The sequence below is a fragment of the Sphaeramia orbicularis genome, chromosome 13, assembly GCF_902148855.1.
Source record: "Sphaeramia orbicularis chromosome 13, fSphaOr1.1, whole genome shotgun sequence".
NCBI classification, from domain to species: Eukaryota; Metazoa; Chordata; class Actinopteri; order Kurtiformes; family Apogonidae; genus Sphaeramia; species Sphaeramia orbicularis.
In genome coordinates, this window is record NC_043969.1 from 7,183,757 (window position 1) to 7,207,543 (window position 23,787).

The 23,787-nt window shown below is 37.7% G+C and overlaps 1 protein-coding gene across 1 annotated transcript in view; it reads right to left on the reverse strand.

The window, feature by feature from the left end:
* Positions 1-999: 999 nt before the first annotated feature.
* Positions 1,000-23,787, reverse strand: part of ecel1 (endothelin converting enzyme-like 1) — an 81,288-nt gene continuing 58,500 nt past the window's right edge. Inside the window, exons 8-18 of the mRNA XM_030152012.1 lie at positions 20,175-20,273; positions 19,628-19,702; positions 15,501-15,604; positions 14,485-14,543; positions 11,648-11,699; positions 6,830-6,897; positions 6,150-6,274; positions 4,659-4,724; positions 3,927-4,022; positions 2,650-2,726; positions 1,000-2,532 (exon numbers count right to left, since the gene is read on the reverse strand). Coding sequence (XP_030007872.1) covers positions 2,433-2,532; positions 2,650-2,726; positions 3,927-4,022; positions 4,659-4,724; positions 6,150-6,274; positions 6,830-6,897; positions 11,648-11,699; positions 14,485-14,543; positions 15,501-15,604; positions 19,628-19,702; positions 20,175-20,273 — 921 coding nt within the window. The 3' untranslated portion in view covers positions 1,000-2,432. The remainder of the gene's footprint in view (positions 2,533-2,649; positions 2,727-3,926; positions 4,023-4,658; positions 4,725-6,149; positions 6,275-6,829; positions 6,898-11,647; positions 11,700-14,484; positions 14,544-15,500; positions 15,605-19,627; positions 19,703-20,174; positions 20,274-23,787) is intronic.

Here is a 23,787-nt window from a genome sequence, read left to right on the forward strand (position 1 = left end):
TGGTGTATGAATGTTTGGTAGTGGTCAGAGGGCCCGTTTGGCGCAAATTAGCAGGCACACTTCCATCAGCCTTCCCCAGAGCAGCTGTGGCTACAAACATAGTTTACCACCACCAGAGTGAGAGTGAATGAATAATGGATCAATAGCATAAAGCGCTTTGGGTGCCTTGAAAATAGAAATAATAAATAGAATATAATAAAGAAATATAATATAGAAATCAAACCTTATTATTATAAAGCTAAAAATAAAACTTTGAGACTCACTAGTTAAACATATTTTTCAGTTCTTACGTTAATTTGTGAGGACCTTATTTTAATGCATCAGACACTGATGTTAATTCTGGCTGAATGAAATAATCAGTGTAAAAGGAGAAGCTGTTAATGTTCTTCATAAAATACAGTTGGTATATATTGGTAGGATAGTTTCAAGGAAATAAGGCATACATTCTATTGATTTCAGTTTTTAGCTGTAGAAAAAGACAAAACAAACATAAAAAGATGTTGTTCTGCATCAGTGAAAAATGACACAAGTCAGTGAATATGTCAGTGTGTTATATCTGGTACAATGCTACTGCTGTAATAAAGCTGTTTCACTCCAGTAGTCTGAGGAGTGTATTAAAACAGGATGAAACAGCCATTTAAAGAAGGCTCCTGTGGTAGGCAGACAGCTTTGCCTCAGGGCTTCAGTTCTACATCCTCAAACTTTGTAGGGATTTCAAAGGGCAGTTTATTGTGACTGAAACGAGTCTGGAATCATGAAAATGGAAACACTTTACGTGGATACTGCTTGATTCCTGATGAGTTTGCAGGATGTAAACAAACAGGAGCTGGACTGGGAGAGATGGATTTCCACCATTCAAGTCTGAGAGGCTAAGAGAGAGCTGGGTCACACCACTGGAGGATACAAGTGAGGACAAATCTGGTCACACACAAACTCTGATAATGACCAACAAACAGACAACAGGTATGACCAACATACATCCGAATAAGGGACAGTCGACACAGTGAGCCTTTGTATTTATTCATAACATTAAACAGCGACCAACAGAGAGGAAAAGATAGCAGCCACATGTGAACTAGCAGCTGTGGAGTGTGTGTTAATGTGTGTTTGATCTCAGAACTGAATGTTGGTCAGTTGTGAACATAAGGGAGGGGAACATGCACTCTCATCAAAACAAACTGTACAACCGTAACATCTGATATACTTCTCCACTGTACAAAGATTTGCAGTTTGACAGAGTCTTTATACAAAAGAGTGTTTTTTTTTGTTTTTTGTTTTTTTATATCACTGTGTACAAATGTGTGAATCTTCATCTACCACAGTCCATTTGTTATGTACAGTGTTGGCTTCTGTTATTTGATGAGTTTACTGTGAATATGTGATGAAACATCTCCTTCTCACTTGATTCCTGGGCTGTAGATCATTCAGAGGGCAGAGACGGCTCACCGCTACTCAGAGTTCACCAGAAAACACAGACATGAATAATCCAACAGTATCAACCTGCCGCATGTGCCAGTGAGGACAAAAAACAAACAAAACAGTTTCCTCCTCTTTAATCCAATGTTTGATAGTTCTACCACTTTCTTCGCAGTTGTACTTCAGGATGGAGGGTTGAATGTAAATAGACCAGAAATAGTGTCCTCCACTTAATGCTGCACTTTGCTACAAATCCTGAGAAATAATGTCCACAACCGTGAGTCCACCATCTTTTGTTTTAAGAGGAACGTTAACAAATCTTATAAACCGTACAAACAAATACTCACAGTAACAAGAGACCAATGCAGGCAGACAGCACAACAGTCAAGACAGTTGGACAGTAACCTTTCCCTTTGTCAACCACTAGAGTGCAGCTCTGCAACACGAATCAACCTTCCTGTAACAAACTGAAAGAACACCAGTATTTTGGCAGGCACAAGGATGCTACTGATCTCAGTTCATTTTAAATTTGATGACTAGTTCACATAAAAATGTGGTCAGTCGTTGCCAATGCATAATGTACATGTTGATATTTTGATACTTTTCAGAGGTGATAGTATAAAGGAGAGAAAAAAACCCTATATATATCTATGAAAAACAAAAGAGCTTATGAATCATATGAAAATGTACGTGATATATCTGCTAAAATACAAAAATAGATGATTTTAAAATAAATTTAAATATAGAAAAATATATATAATCACATGATGTGTATGTACATGATAAATGCTTGTATGAGTCATGCTTTTTTTGTTAGTATGGACTGTTATCACCTCTGTATCAACTTCCCAACTTGAAATCTGGTCTGCGTAGTTGTCTTCTTTATCCATTAAAGGCAAGAATGGACTTTTTGTAGACACGTCATCCTGTTAATTCTGATGAATGGGACACATACAGCTCATGTTTGTAAGTGCGAGGGGCTGTGGACATAAAGGTCATTTTGACACCAGCAGATGTCACCACACGGAGCATTTTTCTACAGGGTTCATCGGGGAACCCTTCGGACAGTGGAAAACACGGGCGAACTCGTCAAACTGGGAAACACTGCCAATAACTCTGGAATCGGAGGAAGCACAAAAATGTTCAGGAGAAGTTTAGACAATATAAAATATCTTACAGAAGCGAAATGTATGTGTTCATTTGTAAAATATATTGCTTGTGTGTAGTCTGTACCTGTAGTGCTCTGGTGCATGTTTGTCAGTCAGCAGCTGCAAGTAGATGGACTGAGATCTCCTCTTCATACACCAGTTCTAAAACAATATACTACAATCACTTAATCTATACAATATACTGTGCATACAATACTAATACAGAACACCAGAGGCCAAAAATACACACATCCATAACTCAAGCAGAAGTGCAGAAACTAGTGTAAAAAGACAGATTCAACTTTTTTTTTTTTTTTTTTTTACTGTAAATCAAGTACAGGCTCTGAAATGTTGTCAAAGTATAAAAGTGAGAGGCCCTATTTCTCTGCACAGCTGAACCTGAGATTATATTAGTATAACACTATGAAAGAAGACTATTACACTAACTTAAACTAAAAAATAAAATTTAGCTTTGCTCCAATCTTCAAATGACTTGTCAGTCTCAACGACAAAACTCAAAACATGACGTCTTGTCTCTGCAATCCAGTTTACCTGTCATGTTTGATTTGTCAGTTTCATGTCTTGTATTTTTCATAGATGATGTGCAGGAGACTTTTTTCCTTTGTTTTATTATTCTGTCCATTTAGGCTGAAATTGGTCTTGATGTTGGGAAGGCAACCATTGTAATGCAATAAAAATAATGGATAGTTAACCTCAAATCCATTAAACGAAATGAATGAGCCTGTTGGAAAATGGCAGAAGTAGAAACAAAATATTTGTATTGAAATGTAGCCAGTTAAAGAAAACATTGTTAGGAAAACTGATATTTATGTACATATACCTGAAAACTGCAGAGATAAGATATTGTACTTAATTACTTCTCACCATATTACACAATTCAATATAATTAAGTGTTTAAATAAAACTTTGTGTCAATCTGAATACACAAATACAAAATGAAATTGCAAATTACTCTTCTGGTGTGTAAACTACTGTATTTTCACATCACTTCACTTTAGCAGGGTTTTATTTAAATGATGTGGAGATGCAAAATGCATTACAAAGTGTGTCTAGATTTTGTCACTAGGCCATTAAGCCACGAATTTCAATGATACCCCTGAATTTAAATGATAAATGTAATAGTTCCAGGGTGGTCTAGTGCTTAGATGCACTGTAAAGTCATTAGCACTATATTTTGATCCCTCTGCTGGTTAATGCATCCATCAGCTAATGCTGACACCCAGTACGTAGCTCCAACCTGCTCTTTGTCGAGTTGCTCTGGCTCAGAGAAGCAACTAACTGATTTAACATGTAAATGTAATGAGCGACCATGGTGTGAGTTCTATCAAGAAGCTCCTGTACCTGTGCAAAGGCAATGAAGAGCAGCTGCTCATGAGTGTACTTGAGCCCAGGCAGGGGTATCTCTGGACCATGTTCCCTCACCCACTTCTGATACGCCTGCAGTGAAGGGAGTGAATCACGACAAACAAAACTCACAATGAAATAATGAGCTCTCACCTAATGTCCTGTAACATATTCTTACCAAGTTACACAAAGACCTGAAACCAAATGAGATCATTAGAATGGCTTCTTGTAGAAAACCTGAGATGAGACACCTTACTGGAGCAGCGGGTTTGTACGTAACATGAACAAGGACAAGCAAATAGAAACTTATAGATTATGCTCACCACAGCCTGTCTAAGTGATTGACATTACCCACATTCATTATGACAGTTCTGTTGAATTTTGATATCTTAAATTATTTAAAAAAGCATTCTTTAACTCCCTTTGCACTTTTGTCTTTGCTCATAATGCTCCTCACTTCAATCACAGACACACTCAGTATGGAACTGAATTATATCTACATGAACACAAACACACCCTTGAATAAGCGCGGTAAGGCAGTTCAAATAAAAATGTTATCTTTTATCTTCATTCAGTTGCAGATCTGCTCTTTGATTTTATGTAAACACAGCAAAGTACCAATTTTAGAGACAGGAGCTGCAGTGAACACTTAAAGCAGACTGGATGATTTTTTTCAAAAAGTCACAAAACCACAGCATTAGAACAATTCATTTATGTGAAATCACTTACATAGTACGATAGCTTGAGCCCTCCCATGTCTGCTATGTTTTCCCCCAGCGTCAGACGACCGTTCACCTAGGCACAGAAAAAGCAGACCTAATCTTTTGAAACATTAAATGGTATGAGAACTTGCATTTACAGTCGTGGAAAAAAATCATTAAATCATCAAAAGTCATCAAAAACAATGGTCAAGTACTAACTCCTGTGTGTGTCATGTGACTAAAACAGACAGAAAAGAAAACATGGAATGCCTAAAAAGCACTGTTTTTGGCAGTACAATACCATAGCTATTGACGTAAGAACTTAAGTGATTGTGGTTATTATCAAGAAAACCATGGAAAATGGCTAGATATCAGCTCTTAAATTAAACTCTTATGAGCTATTTTTGTTGTTATCATTATATTTGTCCAAACAAACATACCTTTAGTGGTGCCAGGCATTAAAATGAACAAAAAACTGAAGAAAAAGAGGGTGGTCTAATAATTTGTTCCATGACTGGCTAATGTAAGATTTACTGAAATGCCTGTTTTTTCAGTGAAGAAGCTGCTAGTCAGTTTCATATGCTATTCTTGTTTTTTCCGATAAAGCAAAAAAATTAAATGTAACTATTTTTAGGATGGTGGAAAAAGCTGCGCTGTTGTAGTTTCTCTTGCAGTTACACTGACATTTAATGCCAACATACATTACTGAATTATGGGAGGACTTGTAACTGAAGAGGATGGACCACTTGAACTCAACAACCATTTGATATTTTTCCAGTACTCAACAAACTACTTGACTGTTCTGCTGTAAATGGTCAAAGCTTAATGAGAGTGAGCCACTGCTCGATTTTGTGGGGGCAGAGGAATTACGCCATCTACTGCTGGCCCTTTATAATCAAAGATATTTTGCTGTTGCTTGTTGCCGATAATGCTCTTTCTGGTTGCAATAAGCTAAAAAAAGAAGAAGAATGTTGTGATCATCATTCCTGTTAAGCACACATTGGCTGCGGTAGAATTAACAACACTGTGACATAAATGCACAAGTAAATACTGTACAACATGGATGTATATAAAATGAGACACACTATAAACTTTTGTCAGACTCATCCTCACTTGTAAACATACATATCATCTGAATCAGCCAACATTTGGGATAACCCAGATGACAGTAGAAGAAATATTTCCCCAATGACAGCAAAAGTTTCTTCAGAAGAAACAACAAATGTGAAAAGCTGAGTAGTTCTCCCTTTAATGAGAAAAGTCATCTTCAGCAAAAAGAAAAGATGATGGATTGGTCCCCTTATGAATGTAATTTGTGTATTTCTTTCTTCCTTTTTTTTTTATAAATACATTTTTCTACATACAGCAAAAACAAGGTGCTGTGTAGCTCAAGCACACAGGGAAGGTAACCTGACTCAAACAGCATCACCTTGAGACCATACTGATGTATGGTTTAATACATGATATAAGGGATTCCACATATAGACGTGCGTGTGTGTTGTTGTGTATGCAAACCCACCCTCTGGTTATACACAGTGAAATTATCGTAGAGCTTAACGATACATTCAGCCTTCTTCTGGAACTTTCTGTAGGACTCCTCTGTCCACCACTGTTTGAGGTTGCCGTGGCGGTCGTACTGGCCCCCTAGGGACATGAACCATTGCATCACTAAGATGAGGGGCAAAAGGGCAGGGGGGCAGTGTTAGCATGGACAGAACACAACCTGCAACTTTCCTTCACAGTCCAAAGAGCTGCCAGGTTTATCATCCTATATTTGTTTCATTACCTGAAGGAATCACAACAAAACTAATCTAGAGTTGACCTTCATGAGCCTGTTGAACAGTTTTACTCCAGCCAGCTGAACTAGTGATTATAAATAGCTGTCAAAGAGGCCGGTAGTGATCGAACCTACCATTTTAAGTCAAATTTATTGCAGTATTATGTAGGTGACTGGAGGGAAACCATTCTCTCACTTAAAAGCTTTTGCTGTGTGTTAAAGGGCAGCACTTTTGACTGGAAATGATAGTTAGAGATTGTGGCTTTAAACAGCCTTTGCTGCTCTTCATTAGCATCCTACACTGTAAAATTAAATGACAAATGGCTAGAAATAATTCAACAAAGTGATGTGGCTCAAACTGAAATGATGAAAAGGTGGGGGTGTTTTCCATTCTTTATCGGTAAAGACGTTGCTTTTCTTACCCCAGTCATCGTATCCATGTGTTAGCTCATGGCCAATGATTGCTCCTATTCCTCCGTAGTTCAGGGACCTGGCAAAAGAGTCGTACGTTACACATAAGTTCTTGATGAAGACTGCTAAATAATAGTCTTTAAGTACATACACTTGAAGCAGCAATGGTCGATACTTTGGATCAGCTGACTAATATGGAGTGTGAAAGTAGTTAAGGTATCAGCGAAGCCTATGAGAATTATTAACCAGCTCTGCTTGATCAGTTAGCCCAACAAAATACTTAAGTATAACCTCACTGTTTCGGTTCAATCTCACTTCTCTTATGAACCCCAGCTAGTAGCTGTTTTTGGTGGAAAGGCTTTAAAAACTGCACAAACAGCAGCCCAACAAATAATGATTAGTTGCATTTAGAAAGCACCCAAGTGGCCGAGAAGTTAGTGTAATTGCTCTCTGTAGTTGTCGATGACTAAACATAAAAAAGTTCATAAATTAAAATGTATAAGTATAGCAATATTATCAGCCAAGTGTATGTAAAGTAACAGAATTGAAAGTACTCATTATGCATAAAGGCTGCACTGTAAACAAATGATTGAAATCACTCAGCTGACTCAAATCAATGTATCACCTTGACTGATTGAAGTTACATCAGACGAAACTATTACTGAACCCCAACCCTTTACCTGACACATTGTTATAACTTACCTCAGTCAAAAAGTAAGTCATGTTGAGTGAACAGACATTTTTTTACAGTGTTATATTTTCATGTGATAATATTCTGTAGATATAAGAGGGTTTTAATCTTGTGGTTCCATAATCTAGAAACAACTATAGGCAGTTTGTATAGAAGCAGGGTATAATATTGCATTGTATTATTTAATCATAATAATTTTGGATGTACCAACCTTATGTCCATATTTTGAAAGGCCTGTGCCAGTGCTGTAGGTAAGTCTGACACTGGTGGTCAAGTGTCTGGGTTGTTATCTTTTGGCTAAATTTGATGTGTCTCATTAAAATCATCTTTATCAACCTTGTCCCATTAGTAATTCTGCTCAAGCTCAAATTCTGGATCCATCTTGGAATCATCTTGGAATCAAAAAGCTCAGTGCCACACTTTGCTGTTCACAATGATGAAAAATCTTTGATCTATTAATTTCAGTGTGAACATAAATTTCAATTTCATGCTGATGCAAACTTCTCCACCCAGTAATAAGCCTGGCCTGCGGGTGCCCACTAACCCCTGTGTACCACCAGCCTCCAGAACACAGCAGGTTGCTCCACCTCTCCTTGACCCTGGCCTGAGCTGACGTTCTGTCTTTGCAGCGCATGTAGATATAGAGAGCGATGAGAGGGCAGACTCAGGGCTATTCACATGGCTACATCTGAAAATGACTTTCTGACAGCTAGTCGATACGCTGCCTCACACCGGGCCAGACTCCCTCGCTAAACTAACTGGCTGATTGAAGCTTCATTATACTCAACGTGATAGTGGAGAGGTATGTGTGTGTGCACGCACGCATGAGAAAGAGGGAGTGAGTTTATGGGCGCTTGGTGCTTCTGCAATAATAACTTCAAGGGGACAGGTATACACACACACACATACACACACTTTTAACTAGAATCATTAATTAATATTGATTTGCATGGATGGCAGCAGGTAGTGGAAGTAGTGGTTATCACCTCTAATGAAGACATAGAAATGTTAGCTAATGTTGGGTACAAACCCTGCTGGGTCTAATTGTCTCATATTTGTAAGGGGCGTGTATGTGTGTAGTTACTCAGGGGACTTCGTGTGAATGCTGTGCAAATGCAGGATTGCAACTCTTTGCAGTGTATCAAGTATTGGCTTAGACAAATACTTATACTGGCAGCCATATGTTTACTGCTGAGTGAATAGTTGTAGTTAACAAAGGGTATATTGAGTCATAATTCTTGTTTATCTGTATCTTCCCTTAATTAATTCTATACTTGGTGTCATATTTACAATTGTTGTTCTTACCTTTTATAGTGATTCTTCTTCTTCCAGTCAGCCATTTAGTTAAAATGTATATCAGTATTATTAAGAAACAGGACCAATGTAAAGCATTGTATCGTAAATGTGAACCACTGTATCGTATATCTTGTAGTGATGAGTAAACCCATAAACCAACTGGTGTCCGTAGCTCACCAGCATGTTCTATCAGCATGTTCTATCCAGAATCAATAACAAGTTGAATTTGTGAAGTTATCACGTTCTGCCACTACATTAGAGCCACTTGTGAATTTAACATCCCCTTACCAGGACAGTACACATATAGTAAAGTACTGGAAAAACAAAACACAAAGTGTGAAACTTCACAGATAGAGTGGGAGCTAGTTAGTTAGCTAACACACTAACTAGTGCCAAACTTAATTCTTTTCTCCAATTAGATTGACAACTTTGCTCATCAACTTAATCCACTTCCACTTCTAAGAACATTTAGCCCTTGATGCTGACGTGTTGGAAAATGAGCAACGTAAGGAACTGTGAGACTTTGTAATGGTGATGACTGGGCCAGAGCAACTCCTCAACTGCAGGTCTTGTTGGGTGTCCCTGGTCTTCAGTGGTTAGTGGACTAAGGAAGGACATCCCAATCTCAGGACAAATGAGCATCTGTGGGAGGTGTTGAACAAATAAATCTGATCCATGGAGGTCCACCTTTCTACTTACAGGACTTAAGGGATCTGCTGCTAACGTCTTGGTCCACATACTACAGTACACCTTCAGAGGTCTGGTGGAGTCTAGGCCTCAGGTCAGATTTGTTTTTGTGGAAAAAGGGGGACCTACACAATATTAGACAGGTGGTATTAACGTTAAGCTCCCATAGATGCTGGATTGGTTGAGATCCGGTCGATGTTCTTTACATACTTTTGGTAGGTTCTAAACACTTAACATTGGGAATGAACAAGATCCGGAGATGCTCTAATGCAGTGATTTGACCATCACAAGTTCTCCCTTGTCAAAGTTACTCAAATCCCTACTCTTGCTCATTTTACTGTTCTAACACAACTTCAAGGACTAAATGTTCACCTGTTACCTAATATTTGCTACCTACTGACAGATCCATGTAACAGGAAGAACATCAGCTAAAAACTCAACAAAACCATTTGTCAGACAATAGAACACAATCCAAACAACAACCATTTAAATGGGTAAATATCTAAACCAAGCTAATAGTCCAACACTAGCACATGTCATGATAATTTAATAAAACATCAGACCGATGAGATAAATGTTGCATCTCTAAGCTAACACTAAGCAGATCCAACAGAATTAGTATTATTTCTCTACCACTAAAACTCACTGAACAAGCCGAAGAAGAGCAAAACTAAAGGTCACATTATGAAGCAATGATCATGAATTTTATCTTGCCTTTGCAGTTTTCAACCAACCAACCAACCAACCAACCATTCAATCAATCAATCAATCAATCAAATTGTATTTATATCGCATCACATCATTACAAAAGTTATCTCATGACACTTTACATTTAGAGCTGGTCTACACTAGACTCTTAAGCCAATTTACAGAAACCCAACAGAATCCTCCGGGAGCAAACACTTGGTGACAATGATGAGGAAAAACTTCCTTTTAACAAGCAGAACCCTTGAGCAGATCCCAGCTCTTGGAGGATGATGTTTTCTGATCATAACTTGGTTAAAATGAATGAAACTTCTGATATTGGCTAATCCATTGTTTTGCGTTACGTTGAAATGATTCCCACTGGAGATAAATGGCCCAGGGTTGAACAGGTTTTAATCATGATTACACGTGTTTGCCTTAGCATTTATGGCTAGAGCATTTGGTACAGACCAGAATATATTTCAATGGCTCCAAATTTTAATAACTTTCAAGTACAATCTTATGTCATATTTCTTCAAATCACATATTTCTTGTTTTAGTGTTTAGGTTCATTTCAAGATTTTGGCAATTCCACTACAGCGGCTAAAGTTTTTTGTATGTCTCCTTGTGTTTAGACTAGGTTTAACAGACCACATTAATCTCTATGCTGTTTTCTTGATATGATTTTAACATTAGCACCAGTATATTAATATTTCAAACTATACCCATCCATCATTCCTTCTTCAGTCTGGATTTAGTTTGGAGAGGTTAATAGACTAAAAGCTTCTCTACCCTGATAGGAATAACAATATCCAGTCCAAGTTTCAAATAAAGATGATGCATTGGTAAAATGCAGAGTACTGTCATGAAATACTGTATTGCTCAATATATATATATATATATATATATATATATATATATATATATATATATATATATATATATATATATATAATTTTTTTTTTTTTGTATTAATTGAAATTAATTGTGGCTTTGTTATACATTTATTTGTCTGCCCCCAGTTGAAGACACATAAAGCCTCTATCTAAAGAGAACAAATGGGGGGTATGAATAATTTTGTCAAGCATTGCTTTGACTCTAATTCTTTTTTTTTTCCACAGCAAAAAGTTGATTTGGTGGTAGAAATGAGAACACCTGAGATAAACAGAGGAGAATAGACTAGAGAGGGAAGCTATCTGCTTTCATGCACCATCAAATTACTCGATGGGCTCAATTTTAGAAAGTCGACCTCTCAATGACACCTGTTCCATTAGCAGGACCTTGTTCAGTAATTGAGCTCTTGGTGGGTAGTTAAATTGGTTTAATCAGATGTGCTGGGATTTAAGGGAAGCAGAGGCTTGCCAGATGAATGTAGCCTTTAATGACCTTTGTTGTTGTGGTGGTGGAGATGTCGCCACTTCCCTTTGGACAGCAGCAGGGAAAGAAACGGGACAGGTAGAAGGCTACTTACTGTGGAAACTCAGGGTTGTAGAGCGTCGGCTGAAGAATACCAGCAGGAAAGACTAGAAGAGAAAGACAAACGCAAAATGAAGGCACTGGAAGCTGCATTTCATGTGAATAACACACACTCAAGTTTCAGCATGCAGTAGTCAGCTCATTAATACTCTATTAGGATGAAAAGATGACTGTGGAGGAAATGAACAAACAGTGACTCCCTGAAGTTCAATGTGACAAGATGTGCATATACAGCACAATACATCTAATCAGAGAAAAGAACATCAACTACTGTATTGGTTACGAGTGTCTGTGTTATTTTTCTTAGTTCATTTCAATCAGTGCACAAGAGAAAAACTCAACTCAGTCTCTCAAAGAGCAACAAATTCTGGTTTATCAATAGTTGTTTATTTTCCTACAATACTATAGTATACACACAAACATATTAAGGTTAATTAAATGACACTTAAAGCATGCACTTAAATAACAGTGAAATAACTGTTCACTGTTATTTCTGTGGCCTTGATGCTGTAGCAGCTTGAAATTATCATCAGTTGGCTACAGGGTATGTGCGGCTTTGTTGTTAACATTCAAAGCTTAGAATCCAGTCCTTTAAAAATCAACATAAACAGGAAATACTTTAGGGCACTCTATATGACCCACAGTATTGAATTTTGTAAGGCTGCTCATTGGTCTTCTGGTTTTTGCTTGTCTTTGTCCCATTCACCCACAAATACTGAGAGATAAGGCCCAGGTCTCAGTCTGCATCTCACCAGTTTATCCCGAAGGTGACGGATGGGGTTGAGAACAGGGCTATGTACAACACTGTTGAGTTTTTCTACAGCAAACTTGGTAAACAGTATCTTTACACATATAGCGTTGCGCACATTAGGATGTTCGCATTCATTCATTTTCTGAACCCACTTTATCCTCACTAGGTTTACGGGGGTCGCTTGGAGTCTATCCCAGCTACTTACGGGCGAAGGTGGGGTACACCCTGGACATTTCGCCAGTTCATCACTGGGCTCACATTAGGATGTTGAAACTGAATATTTTACCAAACTGCTGGATCTAAATTCTAAACTTACCTTGATAATATATTCCAGATGATTTTGTTCATACATGAGTTTTCATCCACAATTCAGGTAAAAAATTTTTAATGTCCAGTATTTCACTTTATGCCCAAACACAGGCAATACTATTCAGAGCTAATTTTGTAATAAATTAAAATGGTTGATACTAAAAATTATATGTTCAGACTAGCAGTATGTTACCATTAGGTGCATTTTTTTTTTTTTTATTTTGCAGTGGAAAATTTCTATATTTTTTAAATGGTTTTCAGCATTTTTCCCAAAAGAGAACATGTACATAGAGGGAATGAAATTCTTTTTCAAATATGTTCTGATGGAGCAAACAGGTGATTGATCAGCTGACTGATTGGCTGTTTACTGCGTCTTCTCAGATATTCTGATAAAGTCTGAAACCCTGTCAGGTTGACAGCAGATTGTGATGAGGAGATGGGATTATTCCTTTGTCTCATAAGATGTCACAACCATTTTACATGGAAACCCACGTAAAATGGTTCTTCCACTCTGTTTATTAGAGCCATGTGTAACAGCCTACAGCACCACCTGAAGGTGAAACAATACTGTGTATATATTTCCACTCCAAACCAGTTAATAGTCATTTTTGCATCCTTTCAAAAGATTGCTTTAGATTTACTTGACATTTTATGGAAACACAGCTAGTGCCATTGTGAGCGGGACTGACATCTTGCTGAAATTAACCTTTATCTGAACACTAACATAAACTGTTGTACTAATCTGCCTTTTCCAGAACCCCCCCATGTTTCTTTGTAATATGTTGCCTTTTGGTATTCTGTTTCTTTAGCTGTATTCACTCCTTTGACTTTAAGTAACTTAAACTGTTTTTTTGTTTTGTTTTTTTTACTGTTTATCCAGTGTACGAAACCTGCAGTATAAATTAACATACATCATGAAGATTACATTACAGTAAGATTTTATAACATAAAAATTAGTAAAATCTTACATTTCCTGATTAAATATGATTAAAAATGAGTGTGGTAGTGCTCCCTGTGAAGACATAAATAAGAGATAAATCCACTGGTTATGTAAGAGAGAGTTAATTAAATATCTGTCCTTGTGTCTTTTTTTACATCTTCAATACTGACTCTAGATGTAAAGCTCAGAAGGCCATAGAGATGGACACAGAACATGAGAGGGTATTAATTTGAGCAAAGAAAAAAGACTGTATGAAAATGAAAACACACATAGAGCTGAAGTGGGAGTGTGAAGTGAGAAGAATGATGCATGTGGGTTAAAGGAAATGACCCATGGGGCTCTGATGGCTGTGTTTGTCCGACTCCTCCTGTCCTCCAGCATCAGCTTGCGAGCACACCATTGATTTTTCTGCAAGAGATTTAATCCAGCAGGCAGGCAGACACAGACAGTGGGCCGATCCAGAGAGAGGATGAGGAGTCAGGTGAGGGGGAGGGGGTGACATCGCAAGGCTAGATTTGTTAAAACTCGGAAAGGTGTTCCTGCTTGTTTTCCCTCCAGGGGAGTATTAAGTATGTGAGGTAGAGATTGAAGTAGAAAGTGAGTGATGAGAAGGAATATGATATGAGGAGGTGGATTTATTTATTTTTTCCTACAATGGTCACAGTGGTTTGACTTGTTGAAAACAGACGACAACCTGGTGTAATTGTGTGTAACTAATGCGTGGTCTGTGTTGTTGTGCAGAATGGCAATGGGGAAAGAATGTGTGGATGTTTGTGTGGAGAAAGAAGGGGACACAAATATCAGTATGTATAATGAACAGTCACGCACTCACCCATTTGGTTCTTGTTAGGGAGGTAGTAGGCATTAAGGGCCTGAGGGGGGAGAAGCCACCTGAGGATAAAAACAGTGTCAAACAAACAGGAGTGTTACAGATGGAATCCCTCACACGCAGTCGCACTCACAAATTACCCAACTATCTACTCATAAAACACACTCAGATCCTGAACAGAATTCCAAACACCTCTGCTCGTCTCTCTGTCTAAACCCCCTGGTGAGAAATATTCTGTGTGCACGGTCCCACGACCAAAGTTCCTCCCTGCATATGAAAAAACGGACAGTTCCTTTATGGTAATCCACTTAAAGCCAGACCAATCGATTGGTGCAAAATCCCCCAAATGACTAACTCTGAAAGTGTGAGATGCCCTTGTTCTAGGAGTGAAAGACTGATGGCTCTGCATGGGCAGCTGTGAGATGGAGGGGAGACAAGCACAGGGGAGAAGGAGGTGGAGGGGGATTTTATTTATTTATTTTGCAGGGACAAGACAGAGTGAGTGATGAAAGGTTCACTTTTTGGTGATAAAGGGGGTGTATGTGACTTAACTCTTCAGGGCGTTGAGTGTGGGCTAATGATACAGTTGTTTTGGAATACTAATGTGACTGTAATGTGTTGTCATAGTGGAGAGGCACTCAATCCAGCAGTACTGGGCTGTATTTGAGAAAAATGAAGTGCATGTCCCACAGCACTTTTCTGCTGCCTGGCTGCTATAGATAAGTAAATCAAATGGATTTTCACCAGCTGTGTGTGTCGATTGGGTATCTGTTGCTTTAATTTAGTGGCACATCACCAAATATGTCAGGCTAACAGTGGATGCACAGTGACACATGTTAAGCATGTCAAACATATTACAGTGCTGGTATAACTTCAGCGTGTGCTGTGTCGCAGCTGGAGGAGCTCAAACTCTGATTTCACATATATTAGCCACCTTTAATTGCTTTGAGCCGCGTGTCGGCGAGCTGAGATGGAAAGCTAGTGTGGTCTTTGTAATGGAAAGAGATAATGACACTCACGCAGTCTTGTCCACTTCTTCATGGATCTTCTTGACCGATAGCTTGATGTTAAACTTTATACTGTTGAGAATGTTCTTGAAGTAGGTTTTCTCATCCACGTCAAACTGCAAAACCACAGGAGTACTAAGTAAATAATTACATAATTGTAGTAACTCTTAAATGATCCAATGGACCTCAAGTCAACTCCAGAATCATGTTCTTCAGCACCAAAATCTGCTGCCAGGGTTTTCCAAAGCCAAATCTAATGTACAGAACATGTGGAGTCAAAAACTTACTAAAATTACTTTTCCCAGATCTAATGATCGCAGTTTTTGTCTGCCCTAGCTTTTCCACATTTTGTTCACAAGTATGCACTAATAATGGTCTAAAATACCATGTGTTCTTTTTTTTCTTTTTTTTTTTTTACATTTCTTTGATCCACCCACATGGAAGTCCTTTACAAACTTATGTAAAATTCTAAATCCCCAGAATGAAGCTAAGCCATTTGAGAACCTGAACCTCAGCTGCTACTCAAATGTCCTGTATGATCAATCCCACTTGATCCTAAATTAGAAAGGTGTGGCTAATATTTTGTTATTAGCATAGGTAACCCCCTATTAACACTCTATACAGGCAAGCGCTGCGCTGTGTGTAAATACTCTGACACATGGCCAAGAACTAGGGTGATGCCTCAGAAAAAAGGAAAAAAAAGAATGGGTGTAAGGAAAATTCTCAGGTCTTTGGATGAACTTCAGCCTCCTCTAGCACTTAGAGCACTTAACTTGAGCTATGCACTTTTACCATCGCTTCCATTTTCATGCAAAACAATTTTATTTTCAGTTTGTGTGTCCCTCTGCTGACATGACATTTGCAGCATCAATATTTTCTATTACTGAGTTTTTGAGTTTTGCTATAACATCAGCATGCACCAGATGCATCGGTTTCTGACCCTTAACACACATGCATTATCACCCAAGGGTTTCATAGTCTTTCAATCAATGGAGCAATACTACTTATTTAACCCTTGAATTTATTAATCTAATCATGAATACTCTCAAACAATACTCTAAATGTGATTAAATATGATATTTGTGCATTATTTTTTTTCCTCAAATGTGAAACTTATATTTTCATGTAATCAGGGTGCTTGCTCTTTATCCAAACAAAAATTCCAGACTTTTTCCAGACTTTCTGAAAACTGCTATTTTTTTCCCCATGACCTTGACTTTATGCACTTTTATACTTGTGTGCCTACTGTTTTGGTTGAAATTGTACCTGTTGTGTGTAGTAGAAAAGTTTATTTTAATAAATGTATGAATGCTTAATTCACAGTAAATTATGTTTTACTGACAGAAACGATTTCAAAACAAAATCATATCACAAAAGTGCATGGATATCACTCAAACAAGTTTCAGTAGAGCACCCCTCTCCTGTTAGCTGCCTATGCAGTACGACTAAAAACCAATGAATTAACTGATAGTCATGGCTGAAAAAGAAAAGCTTGCTCAATGTGACACGTGAACTGCAGGCACGCTAGATCTATTGTAAAGTAACAAATTTAATCAATTCGTAATAACATTACCATATACAGTTCTGTGTACAAACTGCTGTAATTACACATCAACATCATAGGCGTGCAGGCATGGCCTTTGGATTTGCATGACACTACTAAAATTACTGTGATCCTGGTTATTTTTTCTGCTACTGTTAACTTTACTATATGACCAGGACCAAATCATTGTAGGCTACAGCTTGCATCATCCACTGTACTTCTTAAACATCCAGTTTCAATAATGTTACAACTGCGGTCTACATGTAGACGTCTTCTCACGGAGTATGTGGTGGTTTGCTTCCCACAAGTGTAATGTTTACCTCCTTTATTCAGACACATGAGGAAGGACGACCTCCTCAAGCTGAACACATAGGCTACATGAGCTTTGATTGGATATCAATTCCAGTACTGACCGATTAGCTAAATCATATACAATTTTTTACATGCTTTCCTCATGTATTTCTTATCTTACAAGAGCATGTGCCTTTGAGAATACTCTAAAGTTCAACTGTGAGAGAAACGTTCTCCAAACTTTATTCAGACTTTCACACAATATTCGAGACCTTTCAAGGTCTGGAAAATAGTGTTTCAAAATTCCATATTTTTTAAGATGTTCAAGACCTGTTCAAACACCCTGTGCAATGGACAAATCATATATGTCATGTTAAAATGATTTATGAACCTGGGAAATCAATGGGTGCTGGCAAAATAAGAACAAATCATGGATACAAACAAAAAAATAATACAGAATTAGTTCATTTAACACTTTCTGCATGTGGTCAGAATTTTGAGAGAAGCCAGTTGTTTTCTTACCAAGGATGCAGTGTAACTTTCTTAAGTACAGTGTCTATTTATAAAACTGACTGAAATCTTTTATGTTTCTTTGTTTCTTTCCCCTTTAGTCTCAAAGACGCAGATGTTCTTCTGTTAATTTGGGACAAACACATACATCTGATAATGCACAATGTAAACTGTGCAAGCAGATGGGTGAAAAACCTTCAACAGAAAAACAGGGTCTATTTATTGTATTGGGCCAAATACACTGTTGCCCATAAAGTTGGGGTAATTTTGTTTTCGGACAAATTCCTCTTTTTTTCACAGCTACTGAACTGAAACAATATAGCAATTGTTGCTTGTTTATTTATTGTACACAGTTATTAGCAGTTACAGCAGAGCAATTTTTTAACAAAAGCATCTTTTTTTTGTGGTAACATTTTAACTGATCCTAGCCAGTCAAAGTAGTGATTTAACACTAAAACTATGAGTCAAAAAAGGCAGCATTTTGACAGACCTGATAGAAGGAGGTTTTTTCATTACCATGTAGGCATCTCTTGAATACAACAGGCTACTACTATATACATTATTTCTTCTTAATACTGTAAAATACTTTGTAAACCGTCAAATGCTGTGGTAAAGCAATTCAGTAAATATCTTAAGTTAAGTTCAGGAAGTTCATAATGTTTTCTTCTTTCAAAAGAATAACCAAAATATACCAATTGTAGATTTTAATACACTGTTGGAGGCAGTTGGGGAAAACTAAAAATTAGACAACTAGTGAGAAAAAGTGAGATTTAAACATAGGCTATTCATATTGATTACTAAAACTCTAAAATCCCAAATTATGGAGGACACACTCAAAATGGGTACTGTTGTTCAACGTACTGTAGTTTTGTGTGAATAAACATTAGTATGTATCACTGCAGAGGAACATCCTGGGGGTTGTGTGTGCTGGAAATTCAACCAGTGTCTTTTAACTGACCCCATGTTCACTGAAACAAGACCTGTAAGTTCAATCAGTTGTGTCCACTATCTCTGCATCATAAAATGTTCTCATAGGTCTCTCAATTATGAGCAGCCTGCAATTAGTGACAGACATTTTAGTTTGAAGACCTTAACTTTATTCAATCAGTGACATTGACCTTTTTTGCCATTAAAATCTAATTAGTTCTTTCTAGAGTCTGTGTGAACATTTGTGTCAAATGTGAAGAAGTTCTCTCATAGCATTCCTGAGATATCACATTCATTAGAAAGGACAGGCATGACATGGCAGTGACCTTGACCTTTGACCACGAAAATCTTTTCAGCTCATTCTTGCGTTTCATCCCTCAGACTTTATGTTTAAAATGTAATTGGACTGACTGGACAACAGACTGTCAACAGAGAAAAAAAACTAAAAACTAGAGAATATACACTAAAAAGTAGGGAATTTACAAAGTTTTTCTAAAATAATGGACACTGACTCACATAGTGTTTATGATGAATCATGATCACGAGGACCTTCTTTTTGGACTTTGAGCTTGTTTTTAATGACCCACTGGATTGGTTTACAGTTGTTTTCATCCACTCCAAATGTACAAATAATGAATAAAATTCTTCTGGTTATGCAGGAATATCCACTAGTACATTAGTTATTTACTCTGTCTCATCAGTGCATTGATGTATTTTTGCTCTACCTGAATGCAATCACTAACAATGCATGGTAATGCCTGATGGAAAATCACTCTAGAGAAAGACATAGAGGGGTTTCTGGGAATTGGGATTTGTGTGTCTGTGTTGACTGGGCAGCCCTGAGTAAAATAAGAGGCTCATGACTCACCCCGTATTCTTGATCTATGAGCTCAGGTTTGAGCAGGAAGTCTGGATATCCTGTCATCACCATCATGTGCTTCAGCTGGGAAAGAGGAGGAGGAGAGGGTGATGTAGAAAAATTCACTGGCAGTAACTAATAAGTGTCCATACACAATCATGTGCACTCGGCTTGTGGGCCGGTGTACACAGCCGTCCAAAAACACACACACACGCATCAACTAATCAGCCAATGTAATAGGATTACAGGGAAGCTCTTTATATTCAGCATAGCCCTCTAAAAGGATTATAACTTCAGATTGTAAAAGTATTAGAGGGGATATCTTGCAGTGCAGACCCTAAATCAGCGCCGCAGAGAGATCCGGATTAGGCGATCCTCACTTCTCAATGTCAAGCCCTTGATGTATTCTATCTCACACTTCTATCTAACTGAGCAATCAGTCAAACCCCCAGAAAGAAAAGAATGGCAAAAAAATAATTAAATCCTTTTCAAACACTAATCGGATCTTACAGAGTTGAATGTGTGTGTGATGCAGAGGCAGCATTAAACCCTGAACCTTTGCTCTAGCAGCATCCTTGGTGGCTTCATCCATCCAGTCCAGCTCCTGCAGACGGATGTCCAGGGAGTGCTTAATGTCCTCTACCAGCTCCTGTACCTGCAGGTAATTGCCATGACAAAAAATTTCAAGTTTCTTGATCACTCGACATTCATATGTGGATCATCCATAACCTTCAGCAGATATTCTTGTATTAGCATGCCTAAAACAGAAAAAAAATTATTCTTTGTACCAGAAATCAAATCTCTGAAATGTCACAGGTGTCAACAAAACTGAAAAGACAAACAGGACAGAGTTCTAGTCTCTAGTTTTGTCAACAGTGTGGTTTGTTTCCATTTCATTTTCAGTGTAAGTCAGTGGAAATCTTTACTTGCATTCTGCAATGAAATTTTGCAACAAAAATAACAAGGACATATTAACATTTTGCAACATGAAGATCTTCGCAGGTTGCTTTTGATGTAACATTTACCTGTGAATACCTGTGAAATGGCCTAGCATGGACTAAATACACAGTAAATCAGTAACACCATTTACACAAATCCTGGAATTATAGCACAATTATAAGATAACGTGCTGCATACTAATATCCCTTGGCCAGAATGGACAGACAGACAGATGGACAGATAGATGACAAAACGATTACAATACCCCTTCGGCCAGTCGGCCGAGGGGTATAAACTGCCTAATGTAGCCACTTCTATCTGAAGAGACTGGCTAATACAACCCATAAGGAACTATAAACCTTTAATAATCCATTCAGTAGGAAAATATTAGTATCTAATAGGCATGTAAATGCTTAATCCAAAAGATATATTGAATGAATTAAAATATAAAGGGGTGATGCTGGGTTTTGTTACAAGTTTCTGGGAGGGACAGATACACAAAGAAACAAACCTGGTGAATGGGTCAACAAAGTAAAGGGTAAGGTTAAAGGTTAACTCTCTTCCCTATAGAAAAATGCCATCTCAGCATTTTACCCATCCTAATACACAGAGCTCTAGGAATTAACGATTATCATTAGCTCTTTGCACACATTAGGAGAAGTGAGTGGCCATTGGCACTCTGGAACCAATTCCAGGTACCATGATGGTAAGTACCATGATGAAGGGCACTGACAGAGTTATCTGTCGTATACCTGTTTTTTATAGTGGACAAAATCAGAGGAAACCTGCAAACCACATAAAAAATACGGGAAAACATAATGCTAGGCTACATAAATGTCATTTTTCTGCATACATCAGGTGGAATAACTTGACGTATGTAAAGGAAGTTATATTCTGTCATAAATTGAACACTATGCACAAGTTGTAATATTTAAGAAGAATGATTTGAAGAAGGTTGAAATGTTCATGTAATCCACAAGTTATGTATCAGGTTATTTGTGCATTTTTTGTGAACACTGCACAGATTTGGTTATTATACCCAAGAACACTGGAGATTTATCTAGAAAAACACGAGTTTCTTCCATTTTACAGCATATTTACAAAAACAACCTAAGCAAACTCTTAGAGGTGATACTAATGTTGGTCACAATCTGATTTAATGTTGTTGAAACATCTGCAGTTGAAACTTTACATTGCATCTAAGGAATTCTGCTTACAAAAAGAAGGTTACTACCCCTCAGAACATCAGTGTGTGTTATGCCTGTCAGCTCCTTAATATTGGTGATTCGCTAACAAGAAAGTGTGTGCTTCCCTCTAAGTCTTCTGTCTGTCAGCATCAGCTCCCGAGACTCATTAGTTTCTGTCCATGCTGAGGTAAGCAGCATCAGTGAGTCAGTCAAAACTACAAACATTGCAAGTGGATTCAAGTCCTGCACCTCTTGTGTTGATAATGAGGGCAGCCTGTGTGGGCACGCCAACCTGGTACAGACTGATGTCTACAGAGAAAATGAAAAGAACAGTGTGGACACGGGTAATATCCCAGTGCCCTTTGGAACCTGATTCGAATGATTCTGAAGGAGTAGCACCCACTTCATCTGTAGAAAAAAACAGCAGACTGTAAGGCTTGGTCCTAAATGGCCCTTTTGTATCAATCAGAAAAGCTCCACTAGCCTGAAGCTTTAATTCAAATTTACACTCAGTATCGCATTAAAATCTTAAGGAACTTGGGAACTCATTTCAATTATGGTACAGTACAGAGAGTAATTAGTGCCTATAAGTTACCCAGTTGTGTCAGTCTTGCTTAGTAGCAAGGAGGGAAAAAAGGCTGTCTTACTGTAAGAAGACTTTTGTGAGGTGGAATGTGATAGTATAAGAAGAAAAAAGGTGAAAGGGGAAGATGAATGGCTTAAGAAAAAGTATGGGCTTAAAGAGGTTAGAAATCCCATTGGAAACCATATCCCCATGTCTCAGAATGGACATGAGGCTACGATAAGGATACGTATAGGTGAGGATTAAGGTGAAAGAAAGATGGACCAAAGGTTACCAATGGGCAGAGGTGGGGGACTAGTAGTTACTGACCTAAAACCAAACAGAAACAGAGGGGCAGTGCATGAGAGGAGATGGATGAGATTATGATCGGCATGGCTGGAACGTCTAGATCCCAGTTTATGTATCAGTCAAAATAATGTAGCCATGCGTGCCAAAAAAAGACCTACTCTTCTCCCTGTAAGCAGCCAAAGAAAATGAAGTACTAAACTTAAAAAAAAGAAAAGAAACCACTAAAACATGACCTGTTCAACGTGCAACAATTATTTAATTTGTGTAAGAGTAATGCACTTCGCAGTCTGTTTTCAAAGATTTGGAATACCTCAAGTAATTGAAAATTATAGTCAAATGTTTTTGGTAATAAACAACAACCTTAGAAAATTCAGTTCAAGACCAATGTCATTTGTAGATTTTCTTCCCGCGGTCCCTGAAAGCACCTTTAGTGACATTTTTGCCCTAATATATTTTATTTACTCAAAGCTACAGAGAAATTGCTTGTCATGAAATATATGTTTTAGTCTAAAAGAAGATGAAACAGTGGATACATCTGCTGTTAAAAAAGGAATGATGACTCAATTTCAGTTAGCATGTGGTTCGTTCTCAGTGTACCACTGTGAGAGAATTTGTAACTGTAATTTTGCATGATTATCAAAAAACATAAAACAGATGTGCAGTTTTAGAAGCCAGTTAAGTGGCATCAGTGGAATTGCATGCAGTCACAATGCTATCCGGACTGTGTGGTGAGTTATTTTGGGCGTTTTTATAAAGCAGCAAGTAATGACTATTTTCATTACTGTCGCACTACAAAATATCATAACATAATGAAGAGACCCTTTTCTTTCTCAGATTCTAAATGATTGCTCAGATTGCTGAGTTTGAGCAATCTACAGTTTAAAGGGAAAAAAAGATATTCAAGCAACAGACAAATAACTAAAAGAAAGGGGGCAAATTTTTTCTTCTACTTTTGTGAAGCTGAAACAAGTAAATGTTTGTAACAAGCAAAGAATGTCACTTTTGTGGTTGATGTTTAATTCAATCAGCAAATGGAGAGGGCAGCAGTGCAGTGAGCAATAGGCTGAAAGGGGAAAGTGATTGGCATAGAAGAAGAAGAAGAAGACGAAGAAGAAGAAGAAGAAGAAGAAGAAAAGAAGTAGAAATTGAGAACTAAATGTTACAGTCATATT